Source organism: Erpetoichthys calabaricus, chromosome 8, assembly GCF_900747795.2.
Source record: "Erpetoichthys calabaricus chromosome 8, fErpCal1.3, whole genome shotgun sequence".
Lineage (NCBI taxonomy): Eukaryota > Metazoa > Chordata > Cladistia > Polypteriformes > Polypteridae > Erpetoichthys > Erpetoichthys calabaricus.
In genome coordinates this window covers 173533901-173560786 of record NC_041401.2, presented here as the reverse complement: position 1 = coordinate 173560786, position 26886 = coordinate 173533901, and the positions used below count along the sequence as shown (strand labels likewise).

Here is a 26886-nt window from a genome sequence, read left to right as displayed (position 1 = left end):
TTTTTTTTTTTAGAGAATACTTTACTGAGCGATTAATGCTTTTGCCTACCTCCCTTCTACATACAGTAGTAAACATTGTATCAGAACAATGACTTTTGCTCATTGTACTATGCACATGAGTTTTAAAAACATAGTAAATCATCCAAAGAGTTTATTCAAAACATCTTTATTGTGTTCAATCCAGTAATTTAATGATAGGATATTTTATTAGTAAACTTCACTATCAACATCCATGCTAAAGTTGATTGAATGTGTTGGATTTAACACTGTGTACACAAACCATCACTTCAAAGAGAACAATCCTAGCCCCCATTTACAATACAAACATAAACAAAAAATAAACAACATTGTCTTACACATATTGTATTTTTCGTTATGAAAGAAACATACAGTTAAATCAGAACTTCTGGAAAAAGAACAAACACATCAAAATGTATTTCAGTAATTAGTTAAAAGTGTAGATGGTTGCAGATTAATATTTAGGACTGAAAAGCAATTTTTGCCAAATATTTCTATATTAAATAAAAAGATAAGTAATACCATGTGCATTTTAAATCATTTTCATTTAGAGTCCAAATGGAAGTTGATATCATGTGTTTGTGCTTTTAATATCTGTTAAATTTAGTGACACTTTCATATTTTTGTAATTTGTGGAGGATAACAAATTAAATACACAAGACACAAGTTTTCATGTGCAAATACAGATAATTATACTTGAAAAGTTGCTTATATCATTGTAATTATGCACCTTTCAAAATTAAATTGAAGATAAAATAGTAAGGTTTTGTGTAGACACATTTCAGTGGTCAGAACTGCTTGCAACCTTATAGTTCTTTACGGCAAATACAAAAATGATTTAAACTTAAACAATAATCTGAAATAAAAAAAACAAGAAAAAAACACAAATGTATTTTAGTATATGCCTTAATTAACCCAGATTAGAAACAAAAAATATACTGGATTTCAGCAAATATTTTAGACAGGTAGACCTTGGATTTTTGTCTATAGTAATGTAGGTTACAGTAAAAGCATAATCCATTATTACTCATGGCAAAAAACTGTCAAGTGTAGTTGACATGTTTCCACTAAAATATTGAAGTTACTGCAGGTCAATGATTAAAGTCTAATCATATTGGAAGTTGTAGTGGAAACTGCTTCCTTCACTAAAAACTGAAGTAGTAGTTCTTGTTAATTTGTTTGTTGCGGCTGTACTTGCGATACCAGTTAAATAGGTTTGTTTACTGATATATTAAGTTCAGTTGCTCTTGAATGAGTCAGACCCCTTTCATAAAATTTTGCATTAAGTTCCACATTTTAAAGTGATGTTGGTATTAAGCTTTTTGATTGTAAGAATGCAAGTACTGAATTTTCACTTCTGCAAGCTCTGCCTAAATTCCACAGCTAGATAAAAACTGAATTTTTTTTTTTTTTTCTTTTCTCAGAAGAACTACTGTACTTTTACCTAATAGTTGTGGAAATCCCAGTTATGCTAGGTGGGTGCGTGGGTGTGTGTGCATTTTAAACTTTTTTTTTTATCATCATGCTAAAAGTAAGTGCTATATTGCTGTACACAGCACATGCTTGTATACCTGTAGAGGAGACTATTCTATGACAGACCAGCAATTACCTGGTGAGATGGCAAAGTGCACCACATTAAGCTCTCCATCTTTTATGAACAGCAGTTCTTTACTTGCCTTTACGTGTAGCTAAAATGTTTAAACAGATGCCTGTAGCAGATGTTCCAGGGATCTGTGTATCGCTATTCTGAACCTGCTTTATTTATTACAAGGTCGCAGGGAACTGTATCACAGATTTAGCATCCTTGGTTTGAATCCTAGATCTCTGTTACTGCCTGCATAGATTTAACATGTTCTCTCCTATGTCTGTGTGGTGTTTTCTCTGGTTACCTTTCCATTATATAAACATCCCAAAGATGTGTATGACTGCATAGTTCTAAAGTGACCATATGTGAGTTTGAACATGAATCAGCTCTGCAATAGGCTGGCACTGTGTCCATGAGAGGTTGGAGCCTTGCACATGATGCTTAGGCATGTGGCTCTGGTCCCGCACCATCCTGAACTGGATTGAGTGTCCTTCCTAAAAAAAGTGACTCTTGATCTATGTAACGTGAGATTCTCAAACACAAACAGAACAGAAAAGGAGGTGGGGTTGCCATTTATGTCAAACAGAATTTAAACGCAAGTCTTCTTCTATTGGACGATGAGCCCTATCTTAGTGAGGACATGTGGGTTTGTCTGGAAAGCATTAGGGAAAGAGGCCTTATTTTAGGAGTGTGTTATAGACCGCCCTAAGCAGAAAATTTCAATGCACATCTTTTTTGGTAATGTTAAAAAGGTTTACTGGGATAACCTTGCAAATAGCAGAGCACAAGAGCAGGAATTTTTAGAGACTGAGACTTTTTTTTTTTTTTTTTTTAAACATGGTATTTTGTAACGATCAGAATAGAATTGTGGGTGTAGAGGTGATTGTACCAGTAGGGTCAAGTGACCATAATATAATACAATTTTCAGTGTTTTAGAAGAGAACGAATGGTAAGACTTAAACTGTTAAGTTTAATTTTGGTAGGGCATATTTTGAGCAGATGCGGCAAAGTCTAATGAGGATAGACTGGGATTAGCTTTTAAGTGCAGAGGCAGTTGAGGAGCAGTGGAACAGGTTTAAAAACATTTTGCATATAATGCAGGACAGGTATATACCTAAATTTTGAATTAGTAGGGAATTAAAAAAAAAACTATAGTGAGTTAATAAAGAGTTAAAAAGAATCAGCAAAGGATGAAAACAACTGTTTAAGGTGTATAAAATTAATAGCTTCAATTTGAATCATCGAGCATATGATAACATGAGGACAACCATTAGAAGGATATTAGGGAGGGTAAAGGCAGTTAGTGAGGAATATAGCAGATAACGCGATAGATGACCAAAGTGATTCTGTGAGCCTTTTAGTAGTAAAAGGACAGTCAAGGAGGAGGTGAAGTGCAAATATAGACCGTGAAATAGCGGATAAACTCGGGTTTTTCTGAAGTCTTCACATGTGAGGAAGTGGATAACCTCACATTGGTAAAAGGGACTACTAAGGAGGTTCAAAGCAGTTTGCAAATTTCAGAGAGAGAAGTACTGCTGAGATTGAATTGGCTGAAATCAAACAGATAAACCAAATACTCTTTACCCTCAAATTCTTAAGGAAGTTAGCGAGTACGTATATAAACCCTTGACCTATTTTCTTTTTTTTAGGAAGTCACTGTGCACTGGGGAGATTGCACAGGACTGGAAAATGGCAAATATTATCCCATTATATAAAATGTGTGACCGGGCAGATCCAGGCAACAACTACAGGCCATTAAGCTTATCGTGCATCACAGATAAATTAATGGAAGGAATTATTAAGGATAGTGGTAGCGCTGCTGCTTTGCAGTAAGGAGATTGTGGGTTCTCATGGATCTCCCTGCATGAAGATAGCTTTGACTAGTGAGAAAAGCGCTATATAAATGTAAAGAATATTATTATTATTAAGATTGAGCAACATATGGCAAGAACAGGCGTTTTACTAAACAGTCACCATGGGCTCAGAAGAGGGGAGGCCATGTTTCACCGACATGCCTGGAATTCTTTGAGAAAGCAACAAAAGGATATGATCAAAGTGGTGCGTATTATATTATTAATCTTAAATTTCAGAAAGCATTTGATAAGGTGCCACATGAGAGGTTGTGCATCAAACTAAAAGAACTGAGACTTCAGGGTGTTGTGTGTAGATGGGTACAATATTGGGTCAGATACAGGAGCAGAGGGTTATAGTGCGAGGAACCTTATCAGAGCTGGCTGATGTTAAGAGTGGTGTTCCACAGGTGTCATTGCTAGGGCTGCTGCTACTTTTAATGTATAGAAATGATTTAGATAAGAACATATGTAACAAGCTGCTTAAGTTTGCAGAGGATCACAAGCTAGGTGGATTGGCAGCTAATCGAGAATCTGTTGAATCATTACAGAGGGACTTGGACAGCATACAGGCTTGGGCAGATTTGTGGTAGATGAAATTTAATATCACTAAATGTAAAGTGCTACATGTAGGAAGTAAAGAGGTTAGGTTTGAATACACAATGAGAGGTCTGAAAATCGAAGTACACCTTTTCCAAAATCACCTGAAATTAAATTAGATCAGACACTCTGGCCTAGAGACTGAAATATGGGGACTTAAAGTGCAGTTGTTTAAGGCTGAATAAAAATAAAAACCCTGGTACTTCACACATGTAATTGTAAATGACTCAATAAAAGTGTAAATGCAAAGATTACTAATAAAAGTAGGAAATGAGGACGTTTATGCAATAAAATTAGATAGAAAGTCGGGATGGAAGGATGGACAGAATTTGTTCCAAGCTGGAATTGCTGCTTTTTAGAAATATAATAAATATAACAAAATATGAATTGTGACTAGCATAAATGCTGCTGTTTTCTAGGGTCATCTCTATATATATATAAATAAAATCCAACGTCTGTCTATCTGTCTGTATGTCTGTCCGCTTTTCACGGATTTAGATCGGGCATTTTTCTCGAATTTGCTTGAACATTATGGTTGATTTTGCGATTTCACTCATCACACTAAGAATCATAGTTCGCTTGCAGGAGCGATATATTTACGCTAATCCGAGACAGAGGGTGCGGGCCGAGGGGAGGGGGGAAGTGTGACGTCAGGAGTAGGGAGCCGGGCAGGGCCCTCTTTGCTGTTCTGTTTCACTTCTACGCAGACGAAGCCGTGGGGGACGGCTAGTACTGTAAAAAAAAGTAAGTAATACTGCTGTCTCTCAGCTTCAGGATCCTGGGTTCAAATCTCAGCCTTTGCATTTTTGTCAGCTTAGAACTCCTGCTTTTTCTGTCAAATTCCAAAAATGTACACATTACATTTTATGCTTATCGCAGTATGACTGATTATATAGATAAGTGCTTGATTATGCTCCGTGATGGGACTTTCATTAGTTGTCAGTTATGATCATCAACATTAAAAGAAATAAACATTTGAAATACATCAGTCTGTGTGTAATGAATGAATCTAATATACAAGTTTCACTTTTTGAATGGAATTACTGAAATAAATCAACTTTGTCATGATATTCTAATTTTATGACCAGCACCTGTAATATATCCCATCTCGGGTTGGTTTATACCTTTCTTAAAATTATGGCAAAATAGACTCTGATAACCCATGACTCCAAAAACTAGGTTAGTCAAGTTCATTAAATAATGTATAAATGGACATAAAACATACAACTGTCTTAGTACATATGCAAGGTTCCAGAGTTGGATCTAGGTTTGTGTCATTTGCAAGAAAGTTGCATATACATACAGTCTTTGTTTGCTGTTTGCTTTATTGTTACTGCTTCGTTCAAAATGTGTATTAGGTGATGGGTATAATGTTTTGCATTTTGAAGAATTGTCATACTTTGATAGTCTCTCTTAATAAATGTATGTGGAAAAGTTCAGTACCAGTGACACTGGTATCATAACAGATTTACTCATTGTTTACACTTAGAGCACCAAATTGCTTGTCAAGGAGAAATTACATTTAAAAAGTGAAACTATTTGCTGTCGGAAATATTGATATCAAAATACTGGACCATCAATGGAAAATACATTTGTTACATAAGAAGGAAACACTAAAACTTTAAAGCAAGTATTGTCTTTAGATTACATTTTGTCTTGGTATTTATGAGATATGTGTTGCCTTTGGGACCACAAACTTCAAATAATGTCCACTGCTGTACTACTTTCTCTGTCCAGTAGATGGTGATGCAGTTCAATTTCTTTTCTTCCAGAATGGCCCTTTACAAAGGAAGGAGGAGGCTGAATCCCCCAGAGAACAACTGGTGAGTTTGTTGTGCCAATGCAGCATCTTACACTCCATATGATACTGATGTAAAAGCTGGTAAAGTACATTGATTACCTGATTGTTATACATTTTTTTTCTGCTGATTTGGCTACTTTAAAAACACTGTGTGTAATATGTGAATCTGTCAAATTAACGGGTAATATAATCTATTTGATTCTTTCATTTTTTTACTATCAAAAGTCCTAATTGTACCTTTGACAATTGTTTTTTGTCAACCAGATTTTTTTTTTTTCCCAATTATGCCAAACATTTCTTAACAGGTGGTTTTCATGCGGAGCATTTTATTCAGAATCCTAAAATATTTATAATAATTCAGAATAACTTGTCTAATGAAGAAGCATGGTTTAGCAAATTGGTGGTGGCAACCAATGAACCAGATGTTTCAGGTATTGTTTTATAAGAGAAGCAAGTTCATTGTCTTACAGTCAGCATAAATAAACCCAGTGAACGCTGGGAGCTATTTGCAAGATTGGATAAAATCTACAGTCTTTAAAATTCTAAAACATGTACTTTAAAAAAAAAAACAAATGGCCATGCATAAGGCAGTGCTGTTTGTCAGGATGAGAGTACAAAATGTTGGTGAAATCAGCAAGTGAGTAACAAGTATTCTTACCCTAAGGTGACCTTTGGACCACCTTATGTATTTGCTTTCTGCAAGCTGCATGTGGAATTATGTAATGTATGGTAATGATCCATATCCATTGTAACTAGATTATAAAACAAAGTTACAAAAAGATAAGAATAGTGGATGGAGGCATGGCAGTTTATCCATCCATCCATTTTCCAACCCGCTGAATCCAAACACAGGGTCACGGGGGTCTGCTGGAGCCAATCCCAGCCAACACAGGGCACAAGGCAGGGAACCAATCCCGGGCAGGGTGCCAACCCACCGCAGGACACACACAAACACACCCACACACCAAGCACACACTAGGGCCAATTTAGAATCACCAAGCATGGCAGTTTAATGGAAATATATTGTTTATTGTGGAGAAATAAACTTTTGAATGAATGTATGGCAGTTTATAATGAGATGTAGTACTGAGGAGTAGTCTTTAAGTGGTGCAGTTATGTGGAGGAAGAGAACTGTGAATTAGAAAGAGCATATGACATTAATAGAATAGTTGTAACCCCTTAAACTTGCACAGGATGTGGAAAACGAAGTAAAGAAATGGGATGGGGTAACCTGTATTTATTTATTTGTTTTAATTGCTTTTGATCCATGTATAACTACCTGGCATTCTGAAATGTCCCTACTAGAACTGATGAATGTGTAAGGTGAAGCTCAATGTATCAACTTTGATGATGTGGCCTATGCTTAAGCTATCCAGATTATCTCTCTGGAGATCATATGACAGCAATAAAAAGTTTTCTTTAAGGTCAATGGCTAGATGTACACTACCTGTCTGTATGCCTTCATTGCTTAGCATTCAATTTTGGTTATCAGGATTTAAACATGCAGGGCCTCAACTCTAGATGTACTGTACCCCCTCCAGATTTTTGAAACCTTTGCCTTTATCAATTTCAGCATCTGATATTTTATAAATGCGGTACTTGATTTAGTTGTAAAATGTTGACTGGGTGAGTATTGTTAGAAGTAAAGGCTGATTATAATGTTTTTTCCCTCTGTAACACAAATGCTGCTATAACCTTGGTTACTACATATTTCAGTAGACCATGCTTTTCCTCCATGAGTATACACACTTTTATATAGGAGGGCCTTATGATATTTAGCTCCTTCCCATCATCTCTCTGTGAGAGACTGCCTATGAAATGTTGTGGTTTATAACAACTCAAACCCCCCCACCTAGTAATAGTATAGCTTAACGTGCAATTAGACGATGAGCTCTGAAGCTCTTGCCTGGCACTGTATGTGTTTATATATAATAGACTTAAATATACGCATTGTATATTTATGTGCCCACGCATGCAGTTTATTTATGTATAAAAAATGGTAAATACAGCAGTCAGTTGCAGTTTTTCTCTCTCTCTTTTTTTTTTGTACCCCGTTGTGCTTTCCCAGTTAAGTGGATTATTACAGCACTGGATAATTTGTGTCACAAAGTATTATTTGGATGATGTGAATTATTTAAATTCATGTCTGAAAGGATTAAAGATATACCCAGCAAACGAGGCTCCTGGCAGAGTTATGGGGAAGAGCTCAAACTTGCAACGGGGATAGTGCTGCCATGTGTCAAATGCAGGACACAAGTCACGCTAACGCATGTTGACTTACCTTACTGAAATTACTGGAACTCACTCACTGTAGCTCGTTCATGTCACAGAAATGTTGGAGCAGAAGCAGGTTTTGACCTGCACTTGGAAAAAGACATACCAGCCGGCCACCAGTTTAGCTCGCTCACTTGTTCTGTCAAATCTTTAGATTAATGCCCTGATTTACATTGTTCACAAACTAAACTGTAGCATTTTTAAGTACCTGATTGGTTTGATTATTCTTTTATTATTAGATTACCATATTGACACCTTATTTGATGCTCACCTGAACAGATCACATAACCTTAGTCTCTCATGTTGTTCATTAAACTATCATAAGTAGCACCTGTTTATTTTGCATGCTTGTATTTGTCATTTACTAACAATAGGTAAATTATTGATTGGTTATCTCTCTAGAACCAGTACTTATTCTATAGAGAGTGATATTTTCCTGGTTAAAAATTGAATGTGTCTTTTTGGGAGAATGGTGTCTAAGTCTGACGAAAAAAGATGTTAGAAGAACATCCTTTCCTCACTGTGACTTCAAAAGCTTGCTTCCCCAGGATGTAAAGTGACTGTGATGAAAAATTTAGCAAGCATTTAATAAGATGCTTTGAAGTGATCTGTTTTGGCTCAGCAGTCTCCAGATTTCCGGTGCTCCATTATTGGCATTGCACTGCTAGTCTTGCGAATGGAAGGGTAGCTGCTGGAATGACAGCATTACCGCTATAGCCAGTAGCAGGAAAACTGGCTGTAAACCAGAATTCTACCGGTAGCCTTGCTTTCTGCAGCTTTCTTCTCTTTGACATTTTATTTTATTCCGACTTTCCCTCTTGACATCTGCTGAAAATCTTGAAAGTGTGTGGTTTTTTGGGGGGAGTTACTGCTGTCAGCCCAAGAGAGCAATAAAACTTTAAAACCGAGAAGCTAACAAAGGAATGAACGTCGGGAAATGCTCTCTGTCCTGTTCATAGATTGCTTGGTGAAGTCCTGTTTTCGCTGCTTAAATTGCAGTTAGACATTCTTGATCTTGGAATGTCCTGTTGGTTTTTTTTTCGCAAGGTGTATAAGCCAAGCTTGCATTTTCTTGCTTATTAACTACAAAAACAGCTTGTGTCACAAATGATTAATTAAAAACCTTCATCATACATTGTTTTTTCTGTATTCTTTTTTATAGGAATTTTAAATAGGTATCGAAGCACATTTTTAATTTATAAATTTTACATGTTTTCCTGTTTTTAGTAATAGAAGGTGTTTAAGTGCTCAGCCACACTAAGTTATTAATTACATAATATAACATCACCATTCCTGTTTATTCCAGTTCAGGGATGTGGGTAGCTAGAACCTGTCCCAGCAATCATGGCAGTGCCAGAACATAGCCGGACCTTTTTGCGCACTCACATAAGGGTCCATTGTAGTGTCACCAATCAACCCGACAACGACGTGTTTAGGATGTGGGAGGAAAAATGGAGTACTTGGAGGAAAACCTATGCAGAGAAAAAACATTTAAACTCCTCACAGGCAACCATTAGGCACAGAATCCAAATCAAAGATGCTGAATCTGAGTTGGAGCAGCACTAACCACTACACCACTGTGCTGCCCATGTATACCTTTAACAAGTAGAAAATTAAAGTTTAAAGGTTTTTAGATATCACTTTTTAGCAACAAGTTTTTGTCCAGTACTTTAAATAATCCGTGTTATTTATTTATTTATTTTTTTAAATGTCAGTGTAATTATGATTTTTTTTTATCCTAAACTTTCCATTTAATGTGTTGTTGTATTTGTTTACTGTCTTGTATGTGCTTCCAGTGAACACTGCCATACAAAGTTAGTTAGACTTTTCTGCAGTTATGGTACAGTTAATAGAAGAGTTTGTTATTATGTGTTAACTTTCTTTTAATTCATTTGGAATTTAATGTTTCTTGTGTTTAAGATGCATCTTAGACTGTTAAATATATCAAACACACACACACAGTGTGTACCATATACATACAGTGCATCTGGAAAGTATTCACAGCGCATCACTTTTTCCACATTTTGTTATGTTACAGCCTTATTCCAAAATGAATTAAATTCATTTTTTTCCTCAGAATTCTACACACAACACCCCATAATGACAACGTGAAAAAAGTTTACTTGAGGTTTTTGCAAATTTATTAAAAATAAAAAAACTGAGAAAGCACATGTACATAAGTATTCACAGCCTTTGCCATGAAGCTCAAAATTGAGCTCAGGTGCATCCTGTTTCCCCTGATCATCATTGAGATGTTTCTGCAGCTTAATTGGAGTCCACCTGTGGTAAATTCAGTTGACTGGACATGATTTGGAAAGGCACACACCTGTCTATATAAGGTCCCACAGTTGACAGTTCATGTCAGAGCACAAACCAAGCATGAAGTCAAAGGTATTGTCTGTAGACCTCCGAGACTGGATTGTCTCGAGTCACAAATCTGGGGAAGGTTCCAGAAAAATTTCTGCTACTTTGAAGGTCCCAATGAGCACAGTGGCCTCCATCATCCGTAAGTGGAAGAAGTTTGAAACCACCAGGACTCTTCCTAGAGCTGGCCGGCCATCTAAACTGAGCGATTGGGAGAGAAGGGCCTTAGTCAGGGAGGTGACCAAGAACCCGATGATCACTCTGTCAGAGCTCCAGAGGTCCTCTGTGGAGAGAGGAGAACCTTCCAGAAGGACAACCATCTCTGCAGCAATCCACCAATCAGGCCTGTATGATAGAGTGGCCAGACAGAAGCCACTCCTTAGTAAAAGGCACATGGCAGCCCGCCTGGAGTTTGCCAAAAGGCACCTGAAGGACTCTCAGACCATGAGAAAGAAAATTCTCTGGTCTGATGAGACAAAGATTGAACTCTTTGGTGTGAATGCCAGACGTCACGTTTGGAGGAAACCAGGCACCGCTCATCACCAGGACAATACCATCCCTACAGTGAAACATGGTGGTGGCAGCATCATGCAGTTGGGGATGTTTTCAGCGGCAGGGACTGGGAGACTAGTCAGGATAAAGGGAAAGATGACTGTAGCAATGTACAGAGACATCCTGGATGAAAACCTGCTCCAGAGCGCTCTTGACCTCAGACTGGGGCGACAGTTCATCTTTCAGCAGGACGACGACCCTAAGCATACAGCCAAGATATCAAAGGAGTGGCTTCAGGACAACTCTGTGAATGTCCTTGAGTGGCCCAGCCAGAGCCCAGACTTGAATCCAATTGAACATCTCTGGAGAGATCTTAAAATGGCTGTGCACCGACGCTTCCCATCCAACCTGATGGAGCTTGAGAGGTGCTGCAAAGAGGAATGGGCGATACTGGCCAAGGATAGGTGTGCCAAGCTTGTGGCATCATGTTCAAAAAGACTTGAGGCTGTAATTGCTGCCAAAGATGCATCGACAAAGTATTGAGCAAAGGCTGTGAATACTTATGTACATGTGATTTCTCAGTTTTTTTATTTTTAATAAATTTGCAAAAACCTCAAGTAAACTTTTTTCACGTTGTCATTATGGGGTGTTGTGTGTAGAATTCTGAGGAAAAAAATTAATTTAATCCATTATGGAATAAGGCTGTAACATAACAAAATGTGGAAAAAGTGATGCGCTGTGAATACTTTCCAGATGCACTGTATGTAGAAATGTTTCTCTTGTCAACTTGTTGAAGACAGACACAGGATCTGTCTGTTTAATATATAGTTATGTAGTTATATTGGGCAGTTTACCTCTTAATGTCCGTTTCATTTTAAGCATACCATAGACTCAACTCTAATGAACAAATAGAAGATAAATAGAAAGAGGGTAGATCTCTGTGGGTATATATTTCAGTATTTTTAGTTGATTTATCTTCTACTACATGGGTGCCAGTCCATCAGAAAGCCCACTCATTCATGCACTTACATTCCCTCTTACCAGATGAATTTAGAAGAATGGATGGATGAGTGCATTCAGTTTACTTATTTTATCATTTCTCACGGTCTTGTAATGTAATCGGCTGATATGCAGAGTGTCCTTTGTAAAGTGTTTTGTGATATGCGTGCTTTAAAATGCACTACATAAAATTAACTTTAATTGAAACACCATTAACTCAATAAATAAGCATTAATCAAGTTTAATTCATGGAGTGCTGTGCACTGTTTTTGGTTATGTTTTATTTGGCATTGGTTTAGGTGTGTAAGCATCCCAAAATCAATTTACATTTAACAGCCCAAGAAATGAGCAGTTTGGTGTCCATTAGTCTCGGTTTGGACGTAGATTTGGTTTTCCATAGCCTTGTTTTATTTTAAAGGCGAATTCTATACAGGCAGAATGCATGATTGTGGACATTCGTTTTGAAATGTTTGTTAAGGCGTGCATCTGTGGTGGTAGTGCAGTACCCACCACCCTCATATCTGTCACATGTTCAGTTTTTAGTAGGGTTTACTTGCACTGTTAGCCTACAGAATATGGCAAGTTCAAGTGTATTGTCTTGTGTGTGTAGTACATTGAAGTTGTTGCATATACAGTATGTCTGATCAACATGCAACATATTCTGGCATATCTGCAGGGTAATTGCTCTATCCTACACTTCACTTTTAAGCCTGTTTTCTCCTAAGACCATGGCACAACAAAGCAGCCTCATATCCAGTCACTTATATTGAATCAGACATCATCTGCACAAAACTTGGCGCCCGTCTGTTGTGCTATGCTTCTCCTTGGCGTAGGTTTTGAGACTGCAGCGAGGGCATCGTCTTCAAAGTATTCACAAAGAAAAGAAGATTCAGCATCCAAAATTAAAAACTGAATGAAGGCCATCTGGTGCACCCAGGTCTGCCTGATTTACTGCCATCTGAGGTCATTATCATGTAGGTGACAGCAAGGAAAAACCTAAAGAGACAACTTTTACTTGTGAGAAACCAACAGTACTGGCACATGCTTTTATTTGTTATCCCAAAATGCTGCTGCATGAAGTCCCCTAATGACTTTGTCCCAAGGACACTTTAAATTCTTATATTAATGTGTGCAACTTGTTTTTTGGTCCCAATATCTTTTTGTCATTAGGTATATTTGCTTTGACCGAATAAAAGAAAATGAACGCTGTTTCTACCATTTCTAGTGTTCACGCTCATTCCTTGTGTAGTATGGTGCTTGTCTTTTAAGCTACGTGTATTCTCAGTCCTTTAAGGTTACAGTGATTGCAGCTTTTCACTGCAGCCTTGTTGCACTTTTAAATGCCCTCTTTATTAGTTAATTATACACCTTATATGTGTCCTTTTATTGTTGTCATGATTATGCATTTTTGTAATGATTGTTAACTGACGGGACTGAGTTTTACTATGTTTTGCTATCTTGCAACTTCAGTAATTTGGGTTTAATTCCTTGCCCATTCATTACTTGTGTGGAGTTTTGATGCTCTCAGTATTTTAAATTCTTTTTTTGTATATTCTAGTTTTTAGCAGAATTCTTTTGATTAAGGGGTGAATTGTGTACTGTACTGCAGTAAAAGTAAATATACTCCACCTGTGAAAATTAACCTTTTAAACTTAGTCCCATTGTTTTAAACCTGCCAGCAGGATCAAACAATAAATCGAGATTTAAAAAAAAATGCATGAAATCATTCATTTACTCACTGCTATAATTAAAGTACAGCGTTTCGCTATTAAAATCCTTTATTGCATACCCAGATTCCATGCTGCAATGTTTTTCTTTCTGCCCTCAAAGATGGCCAAATTGCTGGATCAATGCAACAACTGTCCCATTCCCCAGGGGCTTTTCTGAATGTCATTCAATTGCGTAGAACTGAATGCACGGACTATTACTTTATCTACTAAATGAGAGGGGTTTCAGCTTTCATATGACACCACATTCCATGTTCTATGTTTACCATTTTCTCTATTTCAGATTTTTTATTTTGTATTTGTATAATTATTTTTTACTGTATTTACTGTATGTTACCGAGTAAGATCAGCCCTTCAAAACAGTAAAATTAGACATAGTATTTGTAGATATTTAATAATAATTTTTATCTGGGTGTACCCGATATATTCACTGATAGTGTTTGGAAGCTTATACTAACACCAATGGAAATAATAATTACATTTAAAGTGCAATTTTTGGTAAAAGCATTGCTGAATTTTTCAACTTATTCTGACGTAACATATGTGTACAACATAACTAATTCTCCAGAAATGCCTGACCTTTAGTTGGAAGGGTAGAACATCAATATTGAGGGAAGTATGATGAAGTTATGGCCAGTTAAATCAAAGCATCAGAAAATGGCCACAAATGGCCATGATTTTAAATGGTTAAAGGTAGGTGTGTTTAAGGCTGAAGCCAGGAAGCACTTCTTATTAAAAAGGATTTTGGGAATCTGGAGTAAACTTCTGAGTCACATAGCTAAACAAGAAACCCTGACAACTTTTAAAAATATCTGGATGAAATGCAGATATTGTCTAATCAAACAAGCTTGATTTACTGAATGTCCGTTTGTCAAATTTATTATGTTCTTTGTTCTTCATTGGTTCACTGATTACTATAAAATTACTCTTAAGAGTGAACATATCTGTGCGCTGTGGTGGACTGACATCTCATCCACAGCTGGATAAAACTGGGATAGGCTCCAACTGACCATGTCTCTATAAAATTACTCTTAAGAGTGAACATATCTGTGCGCTGTGGTGGACTGACATCTCATCCACAGCTGGATAAAACTGGGATAGGCTCCAACTGACCATGTCTCTGTAATGGAAAGCAGGTTCAGACAATGGAACAAGAGTTGTAATTTCTGGAAGAACATTTATTTACATGCTAAAAGCAGCCAATGTCTGACAAGGTGTGGGTGATGAGTACTAATTATTATGTTAAATTTCACATCTGTAACTACACTTTAGAGCCATGCTGTTTATAGAAATGTGCAAGTGGTGGAACTTAAAATGATCCAGCTAAAACTGTCCTTGGATCTATGCGTAGACCATTAGTCTAGGCTTATATTTTTTAAGAACCATAAATCTCCCTGTCAGATTATTTTCAGTGTGGGAATAGCACCAGAAGTAGTCCAACTAGGTGCCCTTGACTACAGTCCGCCAGGTTGTTGACCTACTGCCTATGTAATTTAACAGTGTTTGGACCTGATTTTTAATATTTTTTTGAGACTATCATGAGTTATTTAAAAAAGTAAAGCTTTCTGTTAAAAGTATGATCAAATCATATTGGTTGATTTAAGGAACTGTCAAGAATTTAATCCAGAAGCACTATTTGGTTGCGGAGTTTAATCCCCTTTCATTTGCTGTTCCTGTTATTTCCTTGGGCTTTGAATAAAAGAAACCATCACCTACATCCTGATTACAATTAATAGTATATTTGTTTTTTCTTTTATGAACTGATTGATTTAGTACTTTGTGATATCTTTCTCTTTAGCAATTATTTTGGTATAATTAGTTGTTCATTTTTATAGAAAATTTTGTATTACCTTAGACTGATTAAGTGACTTTCCAGGGGCCACACTTTCAGTTTGTAATTGGGGTTTTATCTAGAAAAGTAATTTTTAATGTTCACTGTAGACCTGTTTGTGTTGATATTAAAGTCACTACAATGCAGTACACCTTTATATTCATCTGATCGTAACCCTTTCTGTTCTCCTTTTACTTTACATTTATCTGATGTGACACCATTTGCTTATAGGTTGACAAGGCACTCTTTCTGTGTTTTCAAACCGTAGAATTCCCTATATATTTGTCCTTTTCATTGCCTTTCTTTTCTTTTTTATTTTACCATTCCTCTGACAAGCTATGGAGTTTTTTTTTTTTTTTATTGGTTTTTAACTTTTTTATTTAGCATTAACTGCTCATTGTTAATAAAAGTTTTTTCTTTGCTTGTCACTAATGTTCATATCCTTGCTGTGGCCCAGTGTATGAAAGCAATACTACAAAGGTGAATTGATTTTTGTCCTGATTGAAGTTTTTCACATAACACATTTTTCTAAGTGTTTTATTTGCGCATACTTAAATGATTTGTCTGTTTTTCCCACTGCTGATAGTTTTAGGTTGTGGTAAAGTGAAAGATGTAGAGTGCACGCTATACATTTGAGTGTGCAGAGATTGAGTGTTTAAATGGGCAGTAGTGTGCCTACAGTATCTAGCATGTAGGGAGAAGTCATTTTGTTATGGTCGATAGGTGGCTCCAGTCTCCTAGACTTGCTTTTGCAAAGCAGCTGTGCTAAATCAACCGGTATCGGCAATTGCACTACCTACATAAGCACTCTGGCACTAAAAGCACAATTGCCTGCTTAACTGCCAGGATGGTAGCTACAGTTTACAGGTTATTTCTCAATTTGCCTATACAAGGTCACCATTATTTTATGTGCATCTGAAGCCTGGTAACCCCATTTTGGATAAAGTGTGGCTCTGCGTTTTCAGGTCACAAAAAGGCAGAGCCAGCTGTTGTTGTTGTTCTTATTAGACACTGTGGTTTGCAGGGACTTGTTCAAGAAATTGGTTCACAATGAGTCGGTTTCACATTCGTTTTTAGAATATCTAGTTTCTTCTATGAGGACATGAGTGAATCATTTATGCATTTCTTGTAATTTAAGCTGTGAAGAAATATTTATCTCCCAGTGGAATATAGAATAATTTTTCTTTACTTGATTTTCTTTTAAAATGTCTTTCTGTCAGGATACACTTTTAGTATGGGAGACTGTCTGTACTGAACAAAAACTTGAAAAGCAAAGACATTTTTACAATATATTTGTTTCTTTTTGCTGATACATTTTCAGTGTGCTAAAGAAATTAGTTTATCATTTGAAAAATTAAATATCAGGTGACTATCAGAGCTCAAATGTGAATTATAAAAAATTGATTTGTGCAAAGAAAAATTAAAACTTTCAATAACAGATTGTAAGCATTGGCATAATAGCCATTCACAGACCAGTCATATACCCACTTTTATTAGTCCAGTAAACTGTCTAATGAGCTGGCCTTGAAACCATCAAGTCATAGTTGTAATTTCTCTAGTATCTGGTTGATTATGTGACCTCAAACAAATAACCAAATATTCTGTACCTCTGATAAATGTTAGTGATTTCCTGACTTTCTAGCACAAGTGCTCTGGTGTGCTAGTACTATTTATTTTCTATTTCTTAGAAATCAGTCTCTCAGAGTACCTGCTAAAGCAACTAGATAGATAAATAGATACTTTATTAATCCCAAGGGGAAATTCACATACTCCAGCAGCAGCATACTGATACAAAAAACAATATTAAATTAAAGATTGATAACAATGCAGGTAAAAACAGACAATAACTTTGTATAATGTTAACGTTTACCCCCACAGGTGGAATTGAAGAGTCGCATAGTTTAGGGGAGGAACGATCTCCTCAGTCTGTCAGTGGAGCAGGACATTGACAGCAGTCTGTCGCTGAAGCTGCTCTTCTGTCTGGAGATGACACTGTTTAGTGGATGCAGTGGATTCTCCATAATTGATAGGAGCCTGCTGAGCGCCCGTCGCTCTGCCACAGATGTCAAGCTGTCCAGCTCCATGCCAACAATAGAGCCTGCCTTCCTCACCAGTTTGTCCAGGCATGAGGCGTCCTTCTTAATGCTGCCTCCCCAGCACACCACCGTGTAGAAGAGGGCGCTCGCCACAACCGTCTGATAGAACATCTGCAGCATCTTATTGCAGATGTTGAAGGACGCCAGCCTTCTAAGGAAGTATAGTCGGCTCTGTCCTTTCTTACACAGAGCATCAGTATTGGCAGTCCAGTCTAATTTATCATCCAGCTGCACTCCTAGGTATTTATAGGTCTGCACCATCTGCACATAGTCACCTCTGATGATCACGGGGTCCATGAGGGGTCTGGGCCTCCTAAAATCCACCACCAGCTCCTTGGTTTTGCTGGTGTTCAGGTGTAGGTGGTTTGAGTCGCACCATTTAACAAAGTCCTTGATTAGGTCCCTATACTCCTCCTCCTGCCCACTCCTGATGCAGCCCACGATAGCAGTGTCGTCAGCGAACTTTTGCACGTGGCAGGACCCCGAGTTGTATTGGAAGGCCGATGTATATAGGCTGAACAGGACCGGAGAAAGTACAGTCCCCTGTGGTTCTCCTGTGTTGCTGACCACAATGTCAGACGTGCAGTTCCCAAGACACACATACTGAGGTCTGTCTTTAAGATAGTCCACGATCCATGCCACCAGGTATGAATCTACTCCCATCTCTGTCAGCTTGTCACTAAGGAGCAGAGGTTGGATTGTGTTGAAGGCGCTAGAGAAGTCTAGAAACATAATTCTTACAGCACCACTGCCTCTGTCCAAGTGGGAGAGGGATCGATGTAGCATATAGATGATGGCATCCTCCGCTCCCACCTTCTCCTGATATGCATACTGCAGAGGGTCAAGGGTGTGTTGAACCTGTGGCCTCAGGTGGTGAAGCAGCAGCCTCTCCATGGTCTTCATCACATGTAATGTCAGAGCAACAGGCCGGAAGTCATTCAGCTCACTAGGACGTGATACCTTTGGGACTGGGGTGATGCAAGATGTTTTCCAAAGCCTCTGGACTCTCCCCTGTTCCAGGCTCAGGTTGAAGATGCGCTGTAGAGGACCCCCCCCAGCTCCGATGCACAGACCTTCAGCAGTCGTGGCGATACTCCATCTGGACCCGCTGCTTTGCTGGCACGAAGTCTCTAACTACACCAAACTAAATTCTAAACTAAGAGCACTGCAATGAAAGCTAGACAGTATATATAAATATATTAACTTTGCACATACTGTTCCTGATACAGACAGGGACGTTAAAGAAGATGGCAGAGTTTGTGTGCCACATGACATTATTTTAGCATGGTGCAGCATTCTGAGCAAGTGTGAAAGCCTTATATTACTTGTTTTTTTAAATAAACACATAGACATTTTCAGGCAGTTTTGTACCATGACTTTGATAATTAGAAAAGTATCCATTTTTGTCTTGCTATTAATTTAAGTTGTAGATAGATGTGAAGTGATTTGCTCAGCATTCCATAGAATAAGCCAGGGTTTAGGGTTAAACCTATAGCTTTATAATTTATAGTATAGTTTTAACTCCTGAGGCACTAGGCCACACTGTGTAAATAGATGTCTATCAGATTGACTACCATTAAACTAGAGTTGTGTCATAGTTGCACTAATTAAACAGAAAATAACAGAGCTGCTGTCATTAGAAAATATGCATCTTTTTAAAAGCTAAATGTTTGTCAGTTTTTCTTCTTTTTAATTTAGCATTTGAATTGAGTTATAAATATAATTTGCCATACTTTAATATGCTTTGTGTAGCTACCCTGCTTTTTTATGCTCTATGCAAAAAAAAGATGAATGAAAGAATAGTCATGGATATATTAATGGCACATTTATAATACAATGTATTGCTAAAAGCAAGGATTGCAAGAAAAATGAAATTGTGATGTTTAAATGCTGCTCCACTGTTTACTTTAAAGATGTAGATTGATGTATCCAACCAAATAACAATTCATAATAAAGAAATAGTAATTTAATGAAGATTTTATTTTTCTGGTCTCTTTGATTCTCATGGAATGATAACACCATGATGACATGGGAAGAATCCTCTTCTTCTAGGGGAAAAGGCCATGGCTGTCTCAGGCAGACTAGTAGCTTAACTAGAGATGTTCATTGAGAATATAAAATAGATAAAGCAATGGAGCAAATGGAACAGATGTATATAAACATTTGGAGACTACCATGAGTGAATTTTACTAAAAATGTTGCAGGGAAAATTAGACTCGCTGAATGTCACAATTCTAAACCAATCCATCAACTCATGAAGGCAGTGCTCAAAGTAGGGGTGGTATATTTTGAACCATAAAGAGCGATGGTGCTCTTGTGGACCTTACCTGAGAGAGTGCAATCAGGTAATAATGATCAGTCTACAGTCGGTCTCCAAAAAAAAATTACTATTACTATTAAATGTTTTTTTGCATGTGGACAGAGCAGATTTGCATGTGTTAAAAATCAACATAACCTGCTGCAAGGGAAAAACCTTTCTGTAACATCAGCTTATACATTGGCATTAGTGGTAAAATGTGTACTATAAGTTTTTGCAGTTGCTGTGTCTACTATCTTGTATTCACTTACAACGATAGTGTAGGAGTCCATGTAAAGTGGAAAGATTTGGCAGCTGTGTTCAAGAAAATATTAATTGCAATATATGCATTCTAAGTAAACAATGTGCCACAACCTGTCAAAAAGAGGCGAAAAGACCTGCTGTTCAGAGAGTTGATAATGAAGAGCCACAGGAGATTTATTTTTCAGTGCTTAAAACACTCAAATCCACAATTACACCTACTGACACCAGTAGAACTATGAACACAGCTGCACAACATTCACCTTCTGACTGCATGTCTAGACCATTAGCTAAAGTAAGTATTAATGTCTAAATGGAAATGCAAACACGCCACGCTAGAATAGCTGTGGAGTTTTTACACGTAGTGTATTCATAGATCACGATGCTTATTTACACTCTATTTGCTGCTGTTATGTCATACATTGATGCAATAGTCAAAATGACAAGGATATCATAGCAGACAAAAACATTGAAATGCATGGAGCCAAGTAGCTACAGTGGTCTTGTATGTGTGTCTGTCTTTTTCTTCTGTACTAGTGCTTATTGCAATGTACAAATGAATTATTAAACTTATGTTACCACATGCTGCTGAGCTCCTGAATTGATAACAGCAATTTTAACTTTTTATTTTCTCTTGGCATCAAGTCTTGTGTTCAGTTTCTTTTGATCTCTCCCTGAAACCCTGGCAGATTAAAGTGTATGGGCTAGAGAAATTGGAGATGCCCCTCTGATTGTAGCCTTTATTGCACAGAATTTTGATACTTTTCACTACAAGGGTTTTTAATGTGTTTTCTTACAGGAGCATATTTTTGTTTGAGATGCATGTTTGGTCCCGTGGGACTATTAATGATTTCCAATTGACTGGTGCAAGTAATTTAAGGTGCATGTTCTCTAGTGTATTTCATGCTGCGTTGGCATCATGTCTAGTGTTGGCTCCTGCTTCATACTTGTTGCCGATTCCTTCCCCCCCTTCTTTTTCCTGGCCTTGAATTAGGAAAGCTATTTCAGAAAATGGATGTTTGGGTTTTGAACTACTCATTGTTGTTCCTGTTATTTGTCTTTTGAATGCTGGTCTTAATACTCCTTGAAAGTGCATGTAATAGGATTTTTATTATTTAAAGAAGTGTAGAATGAGTTTATATTCATTGTTTTCTAAGATTACTATACAATTGGTATGGGTTTGTTGTTTTAAATAGTGGATATGAGTATATTTCTCTGTATATTTTCTTTCATAGTTTGATTTTTCATATAATTTCTTCACCCTGCAGTGGGTGTTGATTATGCTATGAAACCTTCACATTTTAGATGTAGCTGAAACATGTCAATAATTTAAAAATCATTGGCATATCTCTGCAATCGGAGCAGAGCATATCTCCATATTAAGGAAGGGAAATGTTTAGACTCAGCAGAAAATGCTGCCAGGCTGCCCTGGCACCTTGCACAAGCCAGTTGTAAAAGAATGTGAAGGAATAGTGACAGAAAAGGGCAAAAGTGGAGCAGTGCTGCTAGAGCTTCTTTTCTTAGGTTTTTGCTGATGCCAAGTTTCTGTGACCTGGACAGTACTGGGACATTAAAACATTGGAAGAAAATGTTTGATGCCGCTGGTAACGTCCAATTACATGTGTCAGATAAGTCAAAACCTATAAACTTGAGAGATTTTTCAGAGTGACTCATGATCTATCCACCCAGCTGTGACACACTTTATCACAAACTTAATACAGTATTAAGCACAGCGACAGAAGAAAGTTTCTCTCAGTATGTTGTATTTGGGATTTTCATGAGTTGACCCCCTTAAGAAGATAGGCATATTCTTGCATACTCTTTTGGAGATAAATGTGTGACTTTTGATAGAATTAAGGGTTGTGTTTGTAGCAAAAGGTAGACTGTTCTTTGCAAAGAATATTGAAGGATCTACTGTAACAGAACAATAAAAAAGCCAGGGTAGCCTGTCAAGTTAATTATTGTTAACAACATTTCAGTGTACCCCCCTGTCTTGAAGACAGCTTGCATGTTACTTGTACTCTTGCTCATGTTGACATGTTAAGCTTCTCCTGACTATGGGTACTCCTTTTCACACTTTTTATTTGTTCTTTTGAAGAACTGTAAAGGTAATTATTTCAAAGCTAGAACTATTTGTTAGTAGTTTTCTTCCTTGTATGTTCACTCTTGGATGCGAAGTAACTGTAACTGTAGCTTATTTCTCTGTAAAATGTATAAAATATGTTCCACAAATAATTTATCTTAATAGAAGTTTAAATACTACCTTTTTTTGATATGAATATAAATAAAAAAAATCTTTTTTGGGATATTTTTTCAGATAATCAAGTTGATTTTTTTTTTTTTTTTTTTTTTTTTTACAATTCATGTCACTCTTTCTAGTTTAAATATTGTGCCCCTGGGGCTAATATTTCACTTTTAAATACATTTGTATTTCAGTCTATTTTTTTAAATTCTGTACTTACTGAAATAACCTTTTTTTCTCTCAAAGGATTCATTATAGCTTACTCTTGGTGAAATTTTTAATTGTGTTTAAGCTTACTCATTTTATTTGATTTTTTTTTTCTTTTTCTCTATTGCATTTGGATGATTTGTTATAGTGGGTAATTTGTAATACTGTATCATGCTTTCTGTAAAGAATGCATTATTTTTTTATTCTGTTATGTATTTTTATTTATAAATTCCAAAAACCTTATTTTCAGTTAGTTAGATTTGACATTTTTTTCTAGCAGTTATCATGTTGGGGGGGGGGGGGGGGGGGTACAGTTTGTCTTTTTTCAATCCATTTACACAGTTAGTTTGCTTGCCATGCCATGCCAGGGTATTTGCGACTTATTTTGAGGTTATGGAAAAGTCAGAGTTAAAAAAAGAATAAGGGATAAAGTGCATTGTGCTTGAAAAAAAATGTACTTGTAATAATTAGAATGTGTGTGATTTGTACCTGCATGGAAATTTTTATACCATTACATGTACATAAACAGAGGGGTAAGTGCACTGTAATTTTAGAGTTGTTTCTTTATGGTAGACTGTGTCATTATATGTTTAAGCTTTAAAAAAAATACGGACGAAAATGCAACAAGGTTTTAATTACAGTGTACTTACTTTTTTATATACTTGGATGCAAAACTACACAGAATTACAAAGCCGTACCGTATTGTTAACTCTGTAATTAGTGCCACTTGATTTAAAGTCTAAGTGCAGGAGTAGTCCTCTCCAAATTTTCTTGACAGTTGACAGTTCAGTGAGAGAATGGGAGGGGTGTCGGGGGGGTGGGGGTGGGGGGGGGGCGATCTAGTGTGGAGACACCAAATGTAGCTTTTGGAGAGAGGGCTTTTCTTTTGCTTTCCCAGCAAGACTGGAGAAAAGACAGAGACACCAATTTCCAGCATTGACTCTCCGCTGCCAATTTAACTTGCAAAGAGAAAATTACACAGGGCGGGTTGATTAGTGGAAGAAGCAATTAGACTTGGATTATGATGTAAATGAATAACCCTGATCACTTTTGATTGACAGGATGCGCCCATAGTTTAAATATTTAAACGTCAATTGTGCTTCTGCTGTTCAGGTGATATTGCCTTTTCCTTCTTCCCCAACAACCCTTGTTGTGAAGGCAGTGCTGTGCAGTTGATATTTATTATTTGAAATGGTGGGAAATGTTACCTGAATATTTTATCGTTTTTTTTTTTTTGAGCAAATGTATCCAAAATGTCAGTAGTACCCAGGTAGTGCATGTTGTTTCTGGAAGAATACATGTTGGGGAGGTATACCACTATGAATACAGGGAAGTGGATTGTGCTATTCATGGCTCATTCCTTCAAGAGAAATTTCACAATTTGACTAATTTCAGACAGGCTTTCCTAACATTGAAAGTGTTGTTCAAGATCTTCCACGTAGTTAACTCATTGCATCCATCCACCCATTCATTCACTTTCTCTAACCCTTTCAGTGTAAGGTGGCATTGCGCCAAGCATTAAGTGCATTGCAGGATCCAAATGAGATCCCCAAGCTCCATTTTCCTTGAAACAAAATAAGTTAAAAGAAACCAAAAACAGTAAATTAAACAATGTTTGCATTTGTACTTGAGGCTGATGATAGGCAACAGTGGTATCTGCACAGTTTCTGACAATCGTTTGATTGACTGGCAATTCTCACTTATGTGTAATTTTATGTCACAACATGTAGGAATTGTTTGGGTAAGAAACTACAGACTATTGGATGATTTAATTTGCACTCTTAAGGTGAAATCTGCTAATAATACTTTAAAACAGATGGGCTAGAAAATCTAGTCCAAGACCATTCCGAACCCCTATGTTTAACATCTTCATTTTATCATCTTGTGATGAATATTGCTTTTCTTCATAGTTTATTTTAGGTTACTAGTAAAGGGATCATATAAGTTCAAATTATTTACTACTTTGACAATTCTTCGTTTCCAGTCAACACTCTTAAGCTTTTTTGGGGGTATTGTGTGCACCAAGCAGCTATATGATACCCTGATATCCTTGTAACCACATATTGGTGTTAATTGCTTTGTTGACCTCTGCCTAATGAGGAAGATTTCCCTGGATGCAAGCAAGTCAGCAAGTACGTTGTCTTTTGACTTTCGAGATGGATGCCTTTGTATACGTTACTCTGGGATGCCTTTGTGGTTTTACCCACAGGCTAATTGATTTGGTAGTGAAACTACTTCTGTGATTATGGAAAGACTGCAGCACAGTGCAAACGGAAAGAAGGGCACAGAGTTCAGCTCAGAAGTGAAGTGTTGTCATGACTGTTTTTTTTTTTTTTTTTTTTTGCATTATGCTTTGAGAATGAGTACTAATTTCAGGTTGATACCTTTTGTAAAGAGTTTATTTCCAGGTTTCTGATAGCTTAGTTGTTTGAAATCTTTGCCTCCTCTAGTTGCTGTATTCGGCACAGGACAAAGTGTAGTCTTAAGGTTATTTTCCTTTAAAGTAGGGAAGTTAACTAGCTAGCAGTAAATGTAACCTGTAACAAATGGGTAGCCTGGTGACAAGTAGAAATCTTGCCTGTCTTTGTTAGAGGATAGTGCACTTAAGTTGCTGAGCAGTACTGCTAGACATACAGTATGTAATGTTAGGTCTTTTTTATTTAATCTATACTGCTTTAAACTATATCTTAATCAAAATTAAACAACTTAACTCTCTGCAATTTGGCCAAAATATCATATGCATTTTTCTGTCAATTGTATGAATGATGCCTTTTGTGCTCTCACACCATCTTTTTTTTTTCTCTCTCCATTGAGTTTTAAAATTGCTGATCTGAAAGTTTGCCTTTCTACCTCTTTTTTTATTGCAAACTGTTTATACAGTAATAATTTTTTTGCACAGTGGACGCATGAAAAAGCAAACATTTATTTAATGCTCTATTTAATACAACTAATTCTTATATACATATTCCCTTATTAGTTTATATATAAATGCTTTAATTAATCTTAGATTGTCTGACCCCTGTTTGAATTTGCTTGAAGATATCTCATGTTTTCCTGAGTTCAATTTCAATTAATTTCAAGTTCACCTTGTGTAGTGCTCTTCGGCGAGTACAGGCTATATAGAGTTGTATATACAGTATTTGCAATTATAATAAAAGCTCCTTCAGTGTGGTTAGTGACATCCTTTACATGTTCAACATCTCTGTGATAGCCAGTGTGATTTTGTACGCTGTGTTGTGCTGGACCTTTAATATCACCACAAGAGTCCTACCAAGTCAGCAACCTGATTAAGAAGACAGGGTTTGGTAATAGAACATGCTCTGGAGGTAGTAAAGGAGAAGAGAATAAAGACAAAACTGACAGCCATTATGAGTAATGCTGCAATCCTCTCTCTGACTCACCAGCATTGAGCACTTTTAGCCAACAAATTATTCGGCAGAAATGTGTCAAGAAACATGGGGGCTTCTTTATCCCAATGGTAGTACACCTTTATAATGCATCACTGTGACAGCTCTTTTTTCATCTATTTATTATATTTACTAGCTGTGTTACCTGTATAAGGAGGTTTGAAATCTAAGTAATCAAGTTAGACCTTTGCATTTTATTACAACACATGTTTGTGATGTACCATCTGTTGGAATGACAGAGATATAGCAAGTGGATTGACACAGAGACTCTTATCCTTTTATTAAGGTAGATATTTATTTATTGAATTTCTGTATAAAGCTAACATTTCCCCTTTGGTCAAATAAAGTACCATTTTTTGATCTATTTACCTGTCTGCATTGATTGTTTGATCACCAAATGTCATGGGCTCATTCTTGGGACCCACCTGTGATTGCTTTATCTTTTCCTAATCAATGTCCTGTTCAAAATTTAACTTATGCTCTTTATTTAATTTTGGCTATTTTAACTAGAGATGGATGTTGATGATGAGGAGGATGAGTTGTGCTCCTGTGAATATAGGTCATATATTATGTTTAAAATTCATTGAATTAATTGTAATTATTTCAAACCATTTTTACAGCAGATAGTTATTACTGAGCAGCCAAAAGATGCAAATGTCACGTTATACAGATAACTAGTTAATTCAGTGAATCACCTCTCTGATTTCATTTTTAGATGATAGCTTTAAAAACACCTGGTAATGGAAAAGCAGACGCTTTTGTTCATTATTTTTGAAAACATTAGGAACAGATTATAGGATTTTTATAACAGATTGTGATTGCAAAAACACGTGCGA

At 36.7% G+C, this 26886-nt stretch overlaps 1 protein-coding gene across 2 annotated transcripts in view; it reads left to right on the top strand.

The window, feature by feature from the left end:
- pex14 (peroxisomal biogenesis factor 14) overlaps nucleotides 1–26886 on the top strand; it is a 319589-nt gene that overhangs the window by 38478 nt on the left and 254225 nt on the right. For both annotated transcript variants that reach the window (XM_028807829.2, XM_028807828.2), the window contains exon 2: nucleotides 5826–5876. In XM_028807829.2, the coding sequence (XP_028663662.1) occupies nucleotides 5826–5876 (51 nt within the window). The remainder of the gene's footprint in view (nucleotides 1–5825; nucleotides 5877–26886) is intronic.